At 47.8% G+C, this 19,430-nt stretch overlaps 1 protein-coding gene across 2 annotated transcripts in view; it reads right to left on the reverse strand.

Moving 5' to 3' along the window:
• Positions 1–222: 222 nt before the first annotated feature.
• Positions 223–19,430, reverse strand: part of PGPEP1L (pyroglutamyl-peptidase I like) — a 48,933-nt gene continuing 29,725 nt past the window's right edge. For both annotated transcript variants that reach the window (XM_068557049.1, XM_068557059.1), the window contains 3 exons: positions 13,347–13,469; positions 12,103–12,329; positions 223–1,122 (listed from right to left, as the gene is read on the reverse strand). In XM_068557049.1, the coding sequence (XP_068413150.1) occupies positions 882–1,122; positions 12,103–12,329; positions 13,347–13,469 (591 nt within the window). In that variant the 3' untranslated portion in view covers positions 223–881. The remainder of the gene's footprint in view (positions 1,123–12,102; positions 12,330–13,346; positions 13,470–19,430) is intronic.

Below are 19,430 nucleotides of genomic sequence, written 5' to 3' on the forward strand. Positions count from 1 at the left end.
GAATGGATAAACAAAATGTAGTCTATACATACAATGGAATATTATTCAGCCTCAAAGGAAGGAAATTCTGATGCATGCCACAACATGGATGAACCTTGAAGACATTATGCTAAGTGAAATAAGCCAGTCACAAAAGGACAAGGATTCCATTTATATGAGGTCCCTAGAGTAGTTAAATTCAGAGATGGAGGGTAGAATAAAAGATGCCAAGGGCCTCGGGGGGAGAATGGTGGAGACACTGTTTAATGGGTACAGAGTTTCCGTTTGGGATGATGAGAAAATTCTGGAGATGGATGGTGGTGATGGTTGCACAACAAGTGAATGTACATAACGCCACTGAACACTTAAAAATGGTTAAAATGGTAAATTTTATGTTATGTGTATTTTACAATAATTTTTTAGTAAAGTTAAGAAAGAAAAAACCAAACACTAAAGACTCAGTGGCTCAGAAGCTGCCCACAGCATCTGGATGCACAAGCTTGGAGGCCCAGAGTGGGGCGCCCGAGTAGCAGCTGCACCTGCGTTTCCCATGGTCGGCCAGTCGCAGGTCATCCCACCACACAGGGCTCGCAGAACAGGTCTGGGGTCCCAGAAATCTGGGCAGGATCACACAGGCCTGCTGCATAGACTTTTAAGAGGAAAAAAAATTACTAGCATTTCATTTTATTGTCCGGAAAACCATAACTGAAGCTAGTTAAGCCCTTGTGAAATGTCTGCCTTTCAGAGTGTTCTTTCTTCTGACAATAAAATAACCCTTTGTGATTTCATTGGGCTAATTCAGAACTTTTTTCCTCTGTGTAAACTGTTTTACAAGCAAATTTTTAAAAGCCTCTCAAAGCACAGCTGAACTCTACATACAGGAATGAAACATTTAATTTTCTCTAAAGGAGCAGTCCCCCAGTTGGTTCCCCTTGTCTGGAATCGCAAAGGCTGAGTTTCCTGTGAACCAGGCGTTGAGACCTGGTTTTCTCAGTCTCCTCCAGCATTTCCTGGATGATAACTTGCAGGGCTTTTCCCAGCAGGCTAGCCGGAAGCGAAGGAGATAATGGAGGGACATGGACGAGCGCCGCGCACCCATTTCCATGATGCAAAGACAGGTAGTAGGTGTAATCGCAGACATACCTACAACCACACAAAACGCCAAGTTACTCCTTGGACCAGCCTCTAACCTCAGTGAAATGTAAGCAGAAGCGCCAATGAAGCATCCGCAAAGCATGAGGGAAGACTGCCACCAGGGAGACCCAGGTTTTGTTCTTCTGCCAAAGAACATGCTGCTGGGAATGAGCCATGGAGAGACCGGCTCTTGGCCTCATGTCCAGCAAGTGGCTGAACCCTGGAAGGGACCAGATTTTCAACCAACTAGTCCAAAACGTTCTCCCCTCAACCCCGTGAACCTTTCTCATTCATGTCTGCATTGAGTCATTTTGTTGTCACAGCTGCTTCAGGTCTTTGCTCACAACCCTGCCACCTCCACCTTTAGCAGGAGTTAACATAAATCTTTAAGTTAACGGATCCAGAGATAAGACAGGAAGAAACAAAAAAAAGAAGATAAGAAACAAAAAAAAAAAAACTAGATGGAACTAACTGGGGACGAGATGGCCACAAACCTGACCTCCAACAGACCCTGGGTCTCACTATGTGTTGATTTTTCTAAATTAGCATATTAAATGACACATCTACCGGCTGCCATAACTGGACATTAAGGACCAAAAAAGCATTAAAAAGGGGGTGGCACTCTAGTCCCCTGAAAAAGCCCTGCCCCTTCCCAGGTAGACTAATGCATATGCCTCCCCATCATTAGCCTCACTCCTATCTTTAAAATTAAATCCCTCTCACCAAGTGGGTGATAAGTTGATCTGTAAACTTAGTTCCTGCTTCTCCAATCTCTGACCGCTGAATAAGGCTCAACCCAAGCAGGAAAAAGAACCCTCTCCCGCTGAGGCAGGGCGCATCGGCTCAGCTAGGGCCTGAGCAGGGTCCATACAACTTAATTTGGTAACAAATTCTGGCATCCAACAAGGGGCGCATTCTGTCTGTTAACTCAGGGTTACTCACTGACCCAGGGCCAACAAAGCCGGCTAAATAACTGAGCTGTTCGCCCCAATTCTCAACCGCTGGGCCAGTAAGGGCTACTAAATTAAGCCTGAGATTGAAAAGCAGCCAAGGATCAAGTGGAGCACTCCTCAGGTAAAGAACATTTCTTTGTTTCATGTGTGTGACATAAGCCCTAGTCTCTGTTCTTGATGTGAGTGAAGCTTCAATCTCTGTTCTATGTGGTTTTGTTTGTCCTAATGCTCTTGGAAATACATGCCACAACTGTGGACACGGGTTGAGCACTTGAAGGCCACTATGGCGTTTGCCACCAAAAAGGATAAGTTGGTCATGCACCAGGGTAGATGAGCACTGGGTACCCTGCCAACCAGAAGCAAATGTCCGTGTAAGTAGGCACACTGTAAAACATTCACAGCCCCAACCTCTACAGCGTTCCCACCTCTAGGGTATAGTCAAAAATCCAAGAGCACATCTTCTGTGTTGGTTCCTCTTGCCCTAACTTGCCATCCCGGGGCAAGGTATACGTCTCTGTTGGGTAGGTCCCTCCCCACTACCCTCCACCACAGATCCCTAGGGATCCCTCCTCTGAGACATGAACCCTTTAAAAATCTTGTTTTCATCAGATTTCAGGAAAATCACTTTGTCTAGTTGGGGAAGGAAGAAGAGGACCCCCAAATTGTCCAAAGTCCTTGGGTCCTCGTAGCTGAGAGTATAGAAAACTGGACACATACCAAATGGGCATTCGGCCTGCTGCCTGATTACCTGTAACGGAGCAGGGACACATCCTTTGTGAACAAGCCTCCTTGACTACCGGAGAGGCTCTTTAACTGAGCAATTTATCTGATTAGAGAACGCTTATTTCCCACTCCCCCTTCACCCTATCTCTGGGGACTGCTTGCTGAAAGATATCTCCTACAGCCCCACAGTGGGTCTGGGAACATCTAGTCACTGACTTAAGAGGGCCTTTATAGGGACTTCCCTGGTGGTGCAGTGGTTAAGACTCCGCGCTCCCAACGTTGGGGGCCCGGGTTCGATCCCTGGTCAGGGAACTAGATCCCACATGCATGCTGCAACTAAGAGTTTGCAAGCCACAACTAAGCAGGCCACGTGCCAAGACGAAGAAGCCGGCGAGCCGCAACTAAGGAGCCTGCCTGCCACAACTAAGACCCAACACAACCAAATAAATTAAATAAATAAACGTTAAAAAAAGGGGGGGGGCTTTATAACTAAGGCCCTCTTGGACAGTGTCTCCCCTTCCAGCCCCTGCGAAGATTGGTTCAGGTTTCAGTTAGAGCTCCTAAACCACTTGGTGTGGGTCAATCTTGTGCGATCTGCATCGCCACCAACCCTAAGAAGAGGCCACTGGGAAGTTGGAAACAGACTAAATAAGGACTCCCCAGTATGGGTAATCAAGCCTCTATCCCAGTGAACGCTGTTAAGGTGCATTCTCCATAACTGGAAATTCTTTGAGTAGCGCCCACTAACAGGGAGACAGCTTATTTTCTTTTGTAACACCGCATGGCCCCAACATAAACTGGCGGATGGAGAAAGTCGGCCAACTAACAACTCTCTAAATTCTAATACTATTTTTTAATTTGACCTCTATTGCCAGCGTTAAAAAAAAAAAAAAGGGATAAGATCTCCTATGTCCAACTTTTCATGGCCCTTAGCCAAATAAAGGGCTTCTGGAAAAAATGCAAGGCTAGTTCAAATTTCTCTTTCCTGGAATTGGAATCTCAGCCTGAGGATCCTCTTGACTTCCTCCCTCTGCTAAGGGTAGCTGCCCCCGCTTCCAACAGTTCACCTAAGACTCCTGAGTCATCGACATCTACCCCTACCTCTCCTGAATCCCCGACGCTCTCTACTCCCTCAAGTTCACCACCTCCCTACCTGGTGCCCCCTCTTCCGCCCAATGGGTGGTCCCCCTCCCCGACTCTTTCACCTCCATCTCTTGGTACACCTTCCTTGGGGACTAGTCCAATGCACACCTGTAGCAGCATTCAGTACCAGCCCTCTGGAATCAATAAGCTATTACCCCTTCAGGCGGTTCCCAATGGAAAGGGCGAACTGACCACTGTGTAGGGACCCTTCTCTTCTTTGGATCTCTATAATTGGAAGGATCGATCCACGGGTTTAAGGGAAGACCCCGAGGGAGTCCTTAATTTAGTCTGGGGAATACTGCACACTCATTTGAGTGGATACCCAAACCCTCCTAAACATCTTATTGTCTGGGGAAGAAAAGGTACTGATTATAATTAATGCAAGGGAGGAAGCTGCTAAGACCAATCAAAATAACGTGGGGCATGCGGTATACCAGCCTGGAGTCCAGGCTGTTCCCGACACGGACCCTGGGTGGGGCCATCTAGAGGAAAATGGTCAGCAGCACCTCACACATTTCAGGAATTTGATTCTGAAGGGCATTCAATCAGCGGGGAAGAAACTCATAAATTGGAGTAGGTTCAAGGAGTCATCCAAGGACTGAAGGAAAATCCCTCAGCCTTCCTTTAGCACCCAAGGGAGTGCCTCCGAGTGTATACAAACATAAACCTGGTGTCATTGGAAGGGAAGGCCATTATTAAGTACCATCTTATTTCCCAGAGTGCCCCAGACATTAGGAGAAAATTACAAAAGTTGGAGAGAGGGCCCACCACACCTACTTCCCGGCTGGTGGAATCAGCATTTCGGGTGTTTAACAACCGGGATCTGGAGGCCGATACAAAGGAAGATAAACGAGCAGAACAAACTGCCAGTTCTCTGGCTTTAGCAATTCAGGGTTAATCGACCTCCAAGGGATGACACCCACCCCCCGCCCCACACACACACACACACACACACACACAAGGGACCCTGTAACATCAGTGAGTCGCCTGGGATTTCGAAGACCATGCCCACAGTGGAGAGAAGGGCTTAAAGACAATCAGTGTGCTAACTGCATAGAGGAGGGCCACTGGAAGGGGGAATGCCCCAAATGTCTCAGAAGGAGACTAAGTGGACCACCATGTCCTGGCCCACCCTCATTGGTCACACACATAAAAGAAGAGGACTGAAGGGGCCCAGGGGCTCCTAGGAGCACCCCGGAAATTACCCCCAAGAAGCCTTGGCTGACCCTGACTACAGGTGGCAAAAAGGCTGACTTTTTAGTCAACACAGGGGCCACTTACTGGGTCCTGAACACCCAACAAGGCAAAATGACCAAAGATAAATATAAGATAATGGGAGTGAAAGGGAAGCCGCAGGAACGCAATTATTATAGAGCATCTTGAGTGCGATTTGGAAGGAAAAAAGTTATCTCACTCTTTCCTGTATGTCCCGGAATGCCTAATTCCTCTAATAGGAAGAGATTTAGTATATAAATTGGGAGCTACATTTTATCTCAGAGACACAAAACTTAACATCAAAATATCTAAGACTCCCTTCCATTCCGTAGTGCTCATGCTACCACCCTCTGCCAAGAATAATGGCTCAATTAACCTTGAGGGGATTAATCCCTCAGTATGGGCTCACGACACTGTGGGCAGAGCCAGGAGGGCACCACCAGTCGTGGTCAAGCTGCGACCCGCGTACAATCACCCAAATAAAAAACAATACCAATTAAGCAAAGAAGCCCTAGCGGCCATTAAGTAGAAAGTCTATTCAAACAAGGGCTTCTTAGACCCTGCCATTTTCCTTGCAAAACTCCTAATCTGCCAGTAAAAAAAAAAAAACACAAGAGATACTGGCTAGTTCAGGACCTCCAAGCTGTAAATGAAGCTACGGAGGAAATTCACCCAGTGGTGCCAAATCCCTACACCTTACTCTCTACCCTAAACTGCGAAAGGATTTGGTATTCAGTGTTAGATTTAAAAGACACCTTCTTTTGTGTGCCCTTAGCCCTGTAATCTCAGTACATTTTTGCATTTGAATGGCAGGTGGCAGCATGAAAAAACAACATTTTTGCTGGATGGTTCTGCTCCAGCGATTTAAAAACTCTCCCACCCTTTTCGGAAAGGTTTTAGCTGAGGCTCTTAGTGACCTTGAGTTAGAACAAGGGACTAGGACTTCCCTGGTGGCACAGTGGTTAAGAATCTGCCTGCCAACGCAGGGGACACCAGTTCAAGCCCTGGTCCAGGAAGATCCCACATGCCGCAGAGCAAGTGAGCCCGCATGCCACAACTACTGAGCCCGTGCACCTAGAGCCCATGCTCCACAACAAGAGAAGCCACCGCAATGAGCAGCCCACGCACCGCAACGAAGAGTAGCCCCTGCTCGCCGCAACTAGAGAAAGCCCACACGCAGCAACGAAGACCCACTGCAGCCAAAAATAAAATATAAATAAATTAATTAATTTTTTTAAAAAAGAACAGGGCTTCCCTGGTGGCGCAGTGGTTGAGAGTCTGCCTGCCAATGCGGGGGACGTGGGTTCGAGCCCTGGTCTGGGAGGATCCCACATGCCGCGGGGCGGCTGGGCCCGTGAGCCACAATTACTGAGTCTGCGCGTCTGGAGCCTGTGCTCCGCAGCGGGAGGCCGCGATAGTGAGAGGCCCGCACACCGCGATGAAGAGTGGCCCCCGCTTGCCACAACTAGAGAGAGCCCTCGCACGGAGACGAAGACCCAACACAGCCATAAATAAATAAAAATAAATAAATTTAAAAAAACAAAACACAGAGGCCCCCCCGTCACTGCTCATGAAACCATTAAAAAAAAAAAAAAAAGAACAGGGTACTATACTTCAATATGTGTATGACATTCTAATCGCCACCCCACCAAAGAGCTTTTCGACCATAACACAGTCAATGCCTTAAATCATCTGGCCGAGAGAGGATATAAAGTTTCAAAGGAAAAAGCCCAAATCTCCCTCCAGCAGGTAGAACACTTAGGGTTTAATAATAGAAAAGGGGCACAGAGCACTATCTAAGGAGAGGAAAGAACATATTTGCCAGATGGCACCCCGAGTACGAGAAAACAGCTCCAGGGTTTCCTGGGAATGCCTGAGTTCTGCCACATATGGATCCCCAATTCTGCCTTAATTGCTAAGCTCTCGTATGAACAATTAAAAAGGAAGGACCTTGACCATTTTGAGCAGACCCCCAATTGTGACTGGGCATTCCTAGAACTCAAAAACCATCTCATGAGAATCCCCGTGTTACCTTTACCCTACCTGAGTCTCCCTTTCCATCTACACGTACATGAGAGAGGAGAAACTGCCCTGGGCTTGCTTAAACAAAAACTTGGACCTCTGACTCAGGTTGTAGCCTGTTTTTCTAAACAATTGGACCAAACTGCTAAAGGAGGGCCCCCATGTTTACAGGCTGTAGCTGCTACTTCTCAGCTTCTCAAAGAAGCTAACAAATTAAATTTTGGACAGCCTCTGACCATCTGGACCCCACACCACCTCGTAAAGGTAAGGGGGGCAGACTGGTTATCCTCTGGTCAAACCCTCCAAGTCCAAGCCATGCTTCTAGACAACCTGTCTGTGACTCTGAGGCGCTGTAATGGCCTTAACCCTGCCTCCTTGCTACCTCAGACAGGTCCAAAATTAACTCATGATTGTGAGGAAGTTATGGAACAGGTTTATTCCAGCAGGGCTGACTTAAAGAGCTCCCCTAGAGAGAAGGCAGGATTGGAATGGTTCACTGATGGGAGTTGCTTTATGAAAGATGGAAAACAAAAGGCAGGCTACACAGTGGTTTCTGTCACTGAAGTGGTGGAAGCTAAAAGCCTTGCCCTCTGGCTGCTCTGCTCAGAGGGCTGAGTTAATTGCCCTAATCAGAGCACTAGAACTGGGGAAAGGGAAAGTTGTCAATATCTACACTGACTCTAAATATGCTTATTCAATCCTACACACCCATGGGGCCATCTGGAAGGAGAGGTGAATGCTGACCTCAGGGAATAAACAGATTAATAATGGGGGGGGGGGTGAATTATGAGGCTGCTGGAGGCTATACTCCTGCCAAAGAGTATAGCCTGTATTCACTGTAGAGGCCATCAAAAGGGAGAAGCAGAAATAATAAGAGGAAATAACAGAGCAGATATGGCAGCACAACAAGTATCAGAGGGTGGGGACAGACTTCAAACGTCACTCCTACTGGTACTCCCAGATCCTAACTCTTACACTCCCATATACACCCCAGAAGAAAGAGAAAAGCCTTTGAGATGGGGCTATTTTAAAAGCCCAGAGGGGCTTCCCTGGTGGCGCAGTGGTTGAGAATCTGTCTGCTAATGCAGGGGACACAGGCTCGAGCCCTGGTCTGGGAAGATCCCACATGCCGCGGAGCAACTAGGCCTGTGAGCCACAACTACTGAGCCTGCGCGTCTGGAGCCTGTGCTCCGCAACAAGAGAGGCCGCGATAGTGAGAGGCCCGCGCACCGCGATGAAGAGTGGCCCCCGCTTGCCACAACTAGAGAAAGCCCTCGCACAGAAATGAAGACCCAACACAGCCAAAAATAAATAAATAAACAAATGTAAAAGCCCAGAATATCAGGAATGGATGGTTAACGATCATGGGCAGCTGTTCCTCCCATCAGCTACTGCACTCCAAGCCATCCGGGAAGCTCACCAGAGCACACGTTATGGGCAGGAGGCCCTGTGTCAATGGCTCACCAAATCCATGACTACTCCCAACTTCTGAAGTCTCCTTAAACAGGTGGTTGAAGCTTGCACTGTCTCCAGAATAACCCCAACACTTACCGCCCACCAAGGTCAAGGGAGTGACCCCCACCCAGTATAGAGGCACACATCCAGGTCAAGACTGGCAAACTGATTTTACAGTAATGCCCCGGGCACAAGGAAATTTTTAGATATTTGCTGGTTTTGACTGACACCTCTGGCTGGATGGAGACATTCCCAACCCAAATCAAGACTACCTCGGAGATCTCTAAGGCCCTGCTCAAAAAAATAATCCCTCAGTTTGGGCTCCCTAAATCCATTCAAAGTGACAGTGGGCCCACCTTTATTTCTCAAATTACTAAGGAAGTCTCTAGAGCCCTAGGAATTAAATGGAGTTTACACTCTTCTTGGAGACCACAATCTTTAGGAAAAGTAAAAAGAACAAATGAAACTCTCAAAAGAAATTTAGCCAAACTATGTCAAGAGACTCATCAACCTTGGATCTCCCTTCGCCCCACAGCACTTTTGAGAATGCAATTAGCCCCTAAAGGAAAGCTCAGGTTAAGTCCATAAGAGATCATGTACAGGAGGCCCATTACTGAAGGACCCGGCTACAAAGCCAACCTTAGGGATATGGACCAAATGAAATATGCCTTACAGAGAGGGGAAATAATCAAAGCTTTACACGCCTAAGGGAATCAGGAATTGCCTTCCCCTTCTGACATGGTTTTACATTCTTTGTACCCTGGGGATTGGGTTTATTTGAAAACCTGGAAGGCTGGAAATCCACAAGACCAGTTAGACCCCAAGTGGACAGGACCTTATCTTGTTATCTTGACCACTCATTCAGCCTGACAATTGCAGGGCATAACTCCGTGGGCCCACCATACCAGAGTGAAGACGGCACCTACACCTGAGGAAGAAGTTACTGAGCCACGCACTCAATACACCTGTGAACCTGTCACAGACCTTAAGTTACTTTTGAAAAGGACTAACTTACCAATAGATAAGTAATGTGGTGGACAGGCTTATTAGTTGGCCTTGTCATTACTACTGCCTTACTTGGCTTCTGCTGTTCTGCCAAACCCCCTCCCTCTGGCAAACACCTCCTCTGTCCATGCTGGACATATGGGATATTAACATTGGAAGCAGGATGAGTGGCCATTATTGTCTATTCTTTCTTCTCTGCTCTATCTATCTCTTACAACCGTCCACACAGAATGGGAATTTAATGCAATAGTAAATTTCTCGAGAATTATAGCCTGTGGACAAAATCTATCCCAGTGCGGGATCTGTCACCCCCACTCTCCAAGTGACACCTATGGATTAAAGGTATTACATTTTACCCCTAAGAATGATAACCTCACTCTCACCTTGGCTAAACCTACCCATCTTGAAGTTCATATCCCATCCCTAACGCAGCTTCCCTGCTTGGATTCCCTCTAATGAATACAAAGCACTCACTCTAAAGTGCCATTGCTCTGATCGTCTTGCTGTCACTGCCCATATTAAATGTCCCTACCAAAGGGAGGAACTTGCAATAACACCTTAGGGCTGCTCTGGACTCTGATCAATGCTTCTTCCATTATCCCACAATTTAAGTACCGAGGGATTGACTCCTGTGGAAATCTCACCTGTTGGTGCCCTCTGAACCAACTTGATGAATACACACAGGGACCAGAAGGGAGACGTACTTATTGGAGAGGGAAAATGCCAGTTGTCTGGCATTTAGTATATGGCCCTCCTAAGGCCTGGGGAAAAGCCACTAGTCAAGAATCCCTCAGTAATCCCCGCTATGCAGGTGGGCCTCTCTCCCCACACTGCAAGGGCACCCCCTCTTGGGCTAGCCACTTATGGAGGTGGTTCAACTCCCCAGAACATAAGCTCCCCCTGGGTACCTGTTCCTTTGTGGCCCAAGAATAAACCAACTGCCCCATCAGACCAACCCCAACTCCGCCTTCCCTTCTCTGGAGTGGGCTCTAGCCCTTCCTTGTTTAGATAATGCCCAGCTGGGGGAACATTGCATGCTAGGCCAGCTAAATTCTCGGAACCTAGGTATAACCATTCATAATATCACCCTGCCCTGAGATAAAAGAGCAATAGGATTGCTATTGATCATTCTGGCAGGAATAGGGACTGCTCCAGACCAGCAGCTCCCTGGGGAGGCTTTGCATACCATGAAATCACTCTACAAAATCTCACCCAGGCCTAATTGCTACTATCCTGCTTATCTTTGGGCCTTGCCTCCTTAACTGCCTTGTCAACTTCCTTAGTAAACAGCTTGAAGCCATCAAACTTTAGATGACACTAACACAAGGGTACAAGCAACTGGGACTGCAGCTTGGCGACAATCAGACTTATTTTAGGCTAGTCAGGAACAGTTCTGCTTCTCTAATCCAGGGAAAAATTATGCTCAGGTTCAGCAGGAAGCAGTTCAGAAGTCAGACCTTTGCCCTTCAACGCCCCTCAAGAATGAGGAGCAGTAACAAGGAAAGGGGGATTTTATTGCCAGAGCTTCTCCAGGTCTTTGCTCAAAACCTGCCAACCCCCACCTTTAGCAGGAGTTAACATAAATCTTTAAGTTAAAGGATCCAGAGATAAGAAAGAAAGCTACAAACAAACAAACAAAAACAGGTGGTACTAGCTGGGACCAAGATGGCCAGGAACCTGACCTCCAACAGACCCTGAGTCTCCTTATATGTTGATTTTACTAAACCAGCTTAACATGCTTAATAAGACACACCTACTGGTGTCCAGGACCAGCGATTAAGGACCATAAAAAGGATAAAAAGGGGGTGGCACCTCACTCCCTCAAAAAAGCCATGCCCCTTCCCAGGCAGACTAATGCATATGCTTCCCCATCATTAGCCTCACTCCACCTCCCTTTGTCTTTATCTTTAAAATTAAATCCCTCTCACCAGGTAGGTGAGAAGTTGATCTGTGAACTTAGTTCCCACTTCTCCATTCTTTGGCCACTGAATAAAGCTCGAACCCAAAGGGAAAAAGAACAGAGGCCAGGCTACGACCTGAGCAGGGTTCATAGGACTTAATTTGGTAACAATTTGTTCATTCATTCTTTGCAGGGAGGAGTAACTATCTCCTAGGGGGTCAGAGTCTGGAGAAAAAAAGGTAAATTAATCTTCATCGGGGCTAAACCAGAAGTTAATTCACAACTTTGCCAGCAATAAATAAAAATAAAACATCCACAAAATGTTAGTGGCTCTCAACATCCCCATCCCACCCCTCCTCCTCTGCCAGCCACCAGGCCGGTGAGTGGGAGGGGGCCTCGGAACCAGCCCTGGGCGTGAGTGAGCAATGGGCCAGTGTGCAGGGTGACTCTGGGCTGTTCTCTGCCGCCAAGCACCCAGCTGGATGGCACAGGATGGCACATCCCAGGAGGAAGGCTGGTCAGAGGCCACTTCAGCCCTTCCTCCTCCCCTACGTGCCCAGGAACAAAACGCACCTGCCTGCGTCTCGGGAAAAGGCCACCTCCACGCCCTCGGCCACCGCGCGCCTGCTGACTGCCCTCATGCTGACTCCCGAAGCGATCACTTCTGGGCCATCCGGAAGGCACACGCCGCACTCAGGGTGGAAGCCCCGGATGTCGGCGTCCCCGTAGCCCCAGTTCTTGCCGCACTGTTCCAGAAAGATGGCCTTGGCGGCGGGGTCCATGCCCACATGCACAACGAGCTGTGTGAACACACGTGGCGGCAGGAGATTAGGGAAACTGAGGTCTGCTCTGCCCCCCAGACCACACAGAGGGAGAGCTCCGGGGTGCAAGACACCTCAACATCCCAAATGTGCCAGCATCACCCCCATCCCCTGCCTGCTTCCCCTGATGAATGTGCTGGAACGAAAAACAGCTGGATAGAAACCCATGTGGCATCTAATTTAAATACTTTTATATTTTAAAACATTCTTACAGGGTAGTGTATTCCCTTTTTCCCTGGGGGATCCAGCTGGTATCTAAGCGTGTGCCAGGAGAAGCTTAGCCTTTCTGTGGAGGCTTCCATCTCTTTTATGAAACTCCTTAATAAAGGAAGTTAGTAACAGTCTAATAAAATATTGTTAGAATTTTTTGAGCCGATTATTTTTCCTCTTTGAAAAAATAGCTGATTGTTTTATCAAAATATTTGGGGTGTTGTCTTAATGGTTTGGTGGTCTATGTTTTATTAATATTATCTGGTCGTCGTATTTGGGGGATATTTGTACCAGCTTCCTATACAGTAACTCTGTTGTGGTAAGATAGGCTGGGAGTGATGAAGATGGGCCTCCCCAGGTGGGCCACTCTCCCGTCTCCCAGTGGGGGCTGCCCTCAAACTGCTCTCCTAGGTCCAAGAGGTCCTTGCCTCTCAGCCCACCTCACAACCCACCTGCCCTGCAAGGGCCTCGCTGGGACCTAACCCAAGGGCCTCTCTGTTAGGTGGAAACTACCTTTGGGTCCGGGCTGGGAATAAAGCTTCCATGTCTTTTCCTCCTTCTCTCTCTCCAGAGTCTTATTCCAAGATCTACTCTGTCTTTCATCTTAAACTTTTACAAATAGACCCTTATGAGATCATCTGGGCCCTTACTGGTGGGATGCGGGGGCAGGGTACACTTCAGCCATCAACCCTAGAAACAGTGTCCTGGGGTTCACAGGTTCTGGGTCTCCACCACATAATCAGCCCCCTGTCCCCCAGCCCAACTGCCTCCCCAGCTGTCATTTACTTGCGGTTGAAGATCCTCCCAGATTCTGGTGACCCTCTGCTTCACCTCTCTGTAATCCACTGGCAGTTGAAGAATCTGCAGCTCCACCTCCATGTCACTCCCCAGACCCAGCTTGGAGAGTTCCTGCAGAAAGAAACAGGTGGACTCATCTTGCTTTATGGAGGGCCAAGGGGAGTTCCTGAAAAGCCAACATCGGGGTCATCCAGTCCATTCTCAGGGCCTTCTGTGGGCCTGGACCCTGCCCTCAAGGAGTGGCGAGGGGCCAACAGGGGGGCCATGGTTCCTGCCCCACGCACAAGGCCCCACATAGCTGCTTCTGTCAAGGTGCACGTACCCCAGAGGCATGCCTGACCCAGTCTGCAGGTTAGGACACAGTTCACAGAGGGGATGCAGGGGAGTTCTAGGGGACAGATGGGGGTGAGCCAGATGAAGAAGCTGGAGAAGAGTGTGCCAGGCAGAGGGAGCTGCAGAGGCACAGGGAGCTTAGAACAGGAATTTATCATCTCACAGTCTTGCAGGACAGAAGTCCAAAATCACGGTGTCAGCAGGGTCATCCTCCCTCTGAACCTGGTAGGAGAAAGATCCTACCTTGCCTCTTCCAGCTTCTGGTAGCCCCCCATAGTCCTTGGCTTGTGGCAGCATAACTGCAGTCTTCACATCACCTCCCCTTTGTGCATGCTTGTTCTTGTGTCCAGATTCCCCGCTTTATAAGAACACTTCACCCATTACACTCTGTAAGGCGGTGCTTTCCAGAAGGCTGATGGCATTACTCTTGCTGAAGTAGAAAGTGCAGGGAAGCCAAACTGTAGTTCTCTGTGGCCTTTATAGAGCTATAGGTGTGGAATGGAGTGCATTTGACATTGGACTTGACACCTCTGTGTATTTTACATATCTGAAAGACGATGCCCAGGAGACTGAAAGGCCCTGCTTCTGCTTATCAGCTGTTTCCTTTCAAGCCTCTAATCTGATGCTCAAACAGCCTTGACTAGAGGCTGACATTAGAATCCCTCCACTGTTGGATTCTAGTGGAACTCCTGGTCTAGGGCTGCACTCCACAACCAGCCACCTTGACCTTTCAGTGCAGGAAATAGGAATAGGCACTCTAGGTAGAATAAATACAGATGTCACACATTGCCTCACATCAGCTCAGGTCATGTTTTGCCATCAAATAGGTTAAGGAAAACTTTTAATATTTAGAAATCTTTGGATGTCAGAATTGCAGATAAGGGATTGTGGACCAGTATAAACTTGAACTTGTTCAAGTATTACCATGGAATTATTCTCCAGTATCTTCCTGGCATATTTTCTCTCCCTAACTAGAATGTCTCCCTCTTCCTCTTTCCCTCCCAGTTGTCCCTACAGGGAGAGCTGGCAGCTTGGGAGATCTGCCCTGTTACCAGCTCTAGGGACTCTGCTAAGGGGTAGCCAGCCTCCCCTGGAAAGAGGTGACCACTGTCGCCCACACTGTGGGGCTGGAAGTCCTGGGGCCTGCTGATTCCCCTGGAGTACTTTCAGCAAGGGGAGGAACAATTGGAGCCAATAGACATCCGCCACTGAGGACAGAGGGCAGACAGGAGGGTAACCGCACCTCCACTGGCTGCAGGCCTCCCAGGGCCTTGGCCAAGCTGCCTGGATGGCTATGGGAAGTCTGCAGCCATCCTGAGGTCACCAGTATGTGTGGTGAGCTGTACTGGTATTGGGAGGGGGAGCTATGGACTGAAAATATGCCCTCCCCCACCAAATTCATATGTTGAAACCCTAACCCCCAATGTGATGGTATTTGGAGATGAAGTCTTTGGGAGGTAATTAGGTTTAGATGAGGTCATGAGGGTGGGGCCCCCATGATGGGATTAGGGCCCTTATAAGAAGAGGAAGAGAGACCAGAGCCTTTCTATCTCTGCAATGTGAGGGAGGACATAACCAGAAGGCAGTCATCTGCAAGCCAGAAAGAAAGTTCTCACCGGGAACCAAATCTGCAGGCACCTTGATCTTGGACTTCCAGCCTCCAGAACTGTGAGAAATACATGTGTGTTGTTTAAGCCACTCAGTCTATGGTATTTTGTTATAGCAGCCCAAGCTGACTAATACAGGTGAGCTTCCAGTTGGTAATGAGATGAGGCCTGGTTGAGTTTCAGATACATGCCAGCTCATCCATCCAACTCATTATAACTCTTGAAGGTGACACAGCCAACCTGGGACTGAAGTCAGAATCTGATTTGGGATATTGAGGAACTCCTTCCAACCTGCAATCATGGAAAGAGTCTCCAGGCACTGACTTATGTGGACACTCTGCTCCCTCAAGCATGTGTTCTCCCGCTCTCTCTCTCTCTCTGTCTCACAGACACACACTTGGTGTCCTGGGCCATCTACACTGTGACCCATGGCAGACAATAGCATTTTACAAAAAATAGGCCAAGCTGGTGGTCATCAGCAGCCTAAGCCTGGAATGAGGAGGGAACAGGGCAGAAGGGGGCACATGCAAAGCGAGACCCCGACTATAGTGCTGCAGGGAAAGGCATGGGCTTTGGAGTCAGAAAGACGAAGGTTTGAGATCTGGCTCTGCCACCTTTCACTGGGCAAACTTGGGCATGTTATTTAGGCTTGGTGCATCTCAGTTTTCTCATCTGTGAAATGGGCATAATTAAAAGCCAGAGGGGTTTTCACAAATGTTAAATGATTCACAAAAAGTGCCCAGCACAGCATCTGGCACAATCGGGACTTTATATGAGGGATCGATGCTTATAATTAATCCATATTAATTTGAAAAAGTCATGCAAGAGGGATTTATTGAAAGTGATATTTATTAGAATTTGATGAGCTTGGGCCTGTCAGAAGCAGTGAGTAGAACATTCTGCATAAGCAGTCGGCAGGCCACTGGCTGCCACCACCCTTTCTGCCAAGGAGGGTTGGTTGTTTTAGCAAAGAGAGTATCCGTTCTGCGCAGACCAGAGAGAGCCAGGGGTTTGTGCTTTTCAGACTGGCACACTTTCTCAGCTAGAACTGCAGAGTGTTTTGTGCTCAAGGGGGCAGGGACAAAGCCTGGTATAACCGTCACCAAAGTGGAATTCAGGGTACTGTTCTAGCCACAGGAACCACCAGGCTCTGCAGGGAGCTGAGTGCCCATGCCAGGCCCATAATCCCGCAAAAAGCCTGAACCCCACCAGTCACAAAGGTCCTCAGGAATCAGAGAGTCCCGCCTTCTGCCTTTCTCCCACTTCTTCTTGCCTCCATGTCATCCGAGATCTGGTCACCAGGAACACATGGCAGTTTAACAAAGGGAACCGAAAGAAGGAGAAAAGACACCAGTTGCTCTCTGAATTGTTTTTAAAATCCACCGAGACTGTGGCACCAACTGGTGTTGCAAAGCGGTTGCTGTTTTTCCAAAATCTGATTCTTCCCTTATCAAAGGAGAGTCTGGGGCTAGTATCAGGAAACAGGAAAGCATTTCTTCACTCAGGCATTCAAGAAAAACTCCCCGAGTGCGTGCAATGCGGTCCTCTGCCAGGGCTTGGCGTGTCCTGGAGGGTCACATTCTCAGAGGAGACGCAGACCAGGAACAGGACGTGATCACAAGAGTCCTGGTTCCGGTTCCAAGGGCTGTGTTTGGCCCCCGCCAGCTGTGGAAGCCTGAAGGTGAGGACCCCCGACTAGGGCATTAGGAAGGGGCCCAGACCCCGCTTTTTCCTCTCCCTACTGTGTGGGTTTGGGAAAATTATTAAAACTTGCTGAGCCTCAGTTTCTTGATCTGCAAAACATAGTAATAACAGGACCTCCCTCGCAAGGGTTGCTGTGAAGGTTAAGCAAGACTGTACACATGGAGTTGCAGCCTAAGAGGGCTGCACAGAGGGGGCTCTGACTGGGGCTTGGAGGATTAAAAGACTGTTAGAGGGAAAGGAATAGCGGGAGCTTGGAGGTATGTGCAAACACCCACCCTCCCTCCCTCCATTCCTTCCTTCCTTCTGCCCTTCCTCCCTCCCTCTCTCCCTCCTTCCCTCTTCCTTCCATTCTTCTCTCGTTCACTTATCCATCAGTCATCAGATGTGGACTAGGCACTCCTGCGTGCAGCCTCTGTGCTGGGCTCTGGCTGAGGGTCTTGGTGTGCCTGTGTGTGCATGTCCGGGGGCTGACCATGGAAGAGGAAATGACAGCTAGTTCTTCTTGACCTGCAGGGCTGGAAGGGACCTGGGAACCATCGGGTGCTGAGACCCAGGCCTGGGCTCCCTCCGACCTCATCAGGCTGGAGGTGCTCCGGGGAGAGAGAAACTAAGGCCAGAGCTGGGGAGGGGCTCACCAGGCACAGGAAGAAGCCCATAGAGGTGACAGGAGGCCTAGCATACTAAGTATAGGACAGTCACCGGTGGAGCATAACGTAGCCATTCAAAATGATTTTACAAAGAATTTATTGACATAGGAATACCCATGAAAAGAAGTAAGTTTAAAAATCAGGATCTCAGACTGTTTCCTGCAGCCATTTATGGAAATGTAAACATACTGAAAATGGTCATCCCTTAAGGGGAGAATTAGGCGAGATTCCTATTTCTTTCTATACTCGTCATAACATTTTCACAATGGAATATTTTTGTATGTAATATTTTTCTGGTTCTAAAAGCTTAACAAAGAGTCCAGTAATCAGACTAGCTGCCCCTGGAGCATCCTTGCTGTGTGCAGGCACTACACCCAGCACCCTACCCCAGTCCCCCGATGATGTCACCATTTTACAGATGACCAAACCGAGGATAAGTTTAAAAGAAGGGAGGAGTTCCAGGGAGTAGTCACAAAGCAGATGTTACCACAACATTGGGGTCAACTGTTTAGGGCTTGGGATAGTTCCCAGGTCACTCTTCTTTCCTTAACAAAGCCAAGTTCTGTTCCCTATATGTGACGACTGTCCCAGACTGCGCCCAATATCTTTTGGTTATTCCTCCAAACTAGTGGGTCTCTTGCCTGAAAAATCCAGTATGAAAAACAGTGACCCCGTAATTCCTAATCCTCTAACTAGAGCAGTTGTCTCCAAATATTTTTGATTGTATGCCCCTATTGATAAAAGATTTTAGTGTGCACACACGCGTGTGTGCATGCACGTGCACACACACACTATCATTAGCTGATGTCTTCATGTCTTAAGGCATGATACACACTGCATGTGGGCTTCACTGTTAATAAGTGGATGTATATCTATATTTTCGGTGGTTTTCTTAATTCTTCCCTTTTTTTGGCCAATTTCTTATTAGATTGTTCTTGTTTTTACATCAAAATGCGTCTGGGAGAGAACTCAGATGAGGTTAGGAAAAGGGTCACTTGGCTGTTTTCACATGTTTGTTCAGGTTTGCACCATGTTATCTTATATCTGTGGGGTTTTTGAAGATCATTTTTGTAAGGATTCCGTGATCATAATTTGAGGCTTAGTTTAATTAAAACTGGATAATATAATTCTGAAACCCATTAACTGGGCTGAAATACTCTGTAATAAAATAAAAATGATTCAAAGATGGAGGGCCTATCACCATGGTGTCCCTTGCTCCAAGGGTGACACGTTCCCTCTTCCCTCAGGAAACCAAGCCTGTCCCGGGACCTGCAGGTGTACAAAGCCAGGTCAGCTTTGGTCCAGCTATGAAATTTAGTTTTATAGACTAAAAACATAGAGATTCACACCCATTAGGATGGCCACTATGAAAAAAAAAAAAAAGATAGCAAGTGTTGGCAAAGATGTGGAGAAACTGCAACCCTTGTGCACTGTTGGTGGGAATGTAAAATGGTGCAGCTGCTGTGGAAAACAGTACGGACACTCCTCAAAATATTAAAAATAGAATCATCATGTGATCTAGCAATCCTATGTCTGGGTACATATCCAAAAGAATTGAAAGCAAGAGCTCAAAGAGATATTTGTACATTCATGTTCATTGCAACATTATTCACAATAGCCAAGAGATGGAAGCAACCCAAATGTCCATTGATGGATGAATAAACAAAATGTGATCTATACAATCAATGAAATATTATTCAGCCTTAAAAGGAAGAAAATTCTGGCACATGCTACAATATATATGAGCCTGGAAGACATTCTATGCTAAGTGAAATAAGCCA

This window comes from Eschrichtius robustus, chromosome 1, assembly GCF_028021215.1.
Source record: "Eschrichtius robustus isolate mEscRob2 chromosome 1, mEscRob2.pri, whole genome shotgun sequence".
In the NCBI taxonomy this organism is placed as follows: Eukaryota; Metazoa; Chordata; class Mammalia; order Artiodactyla; family Eschrichtiidae; genus Eschrichtius; species Eschrichtius robustus.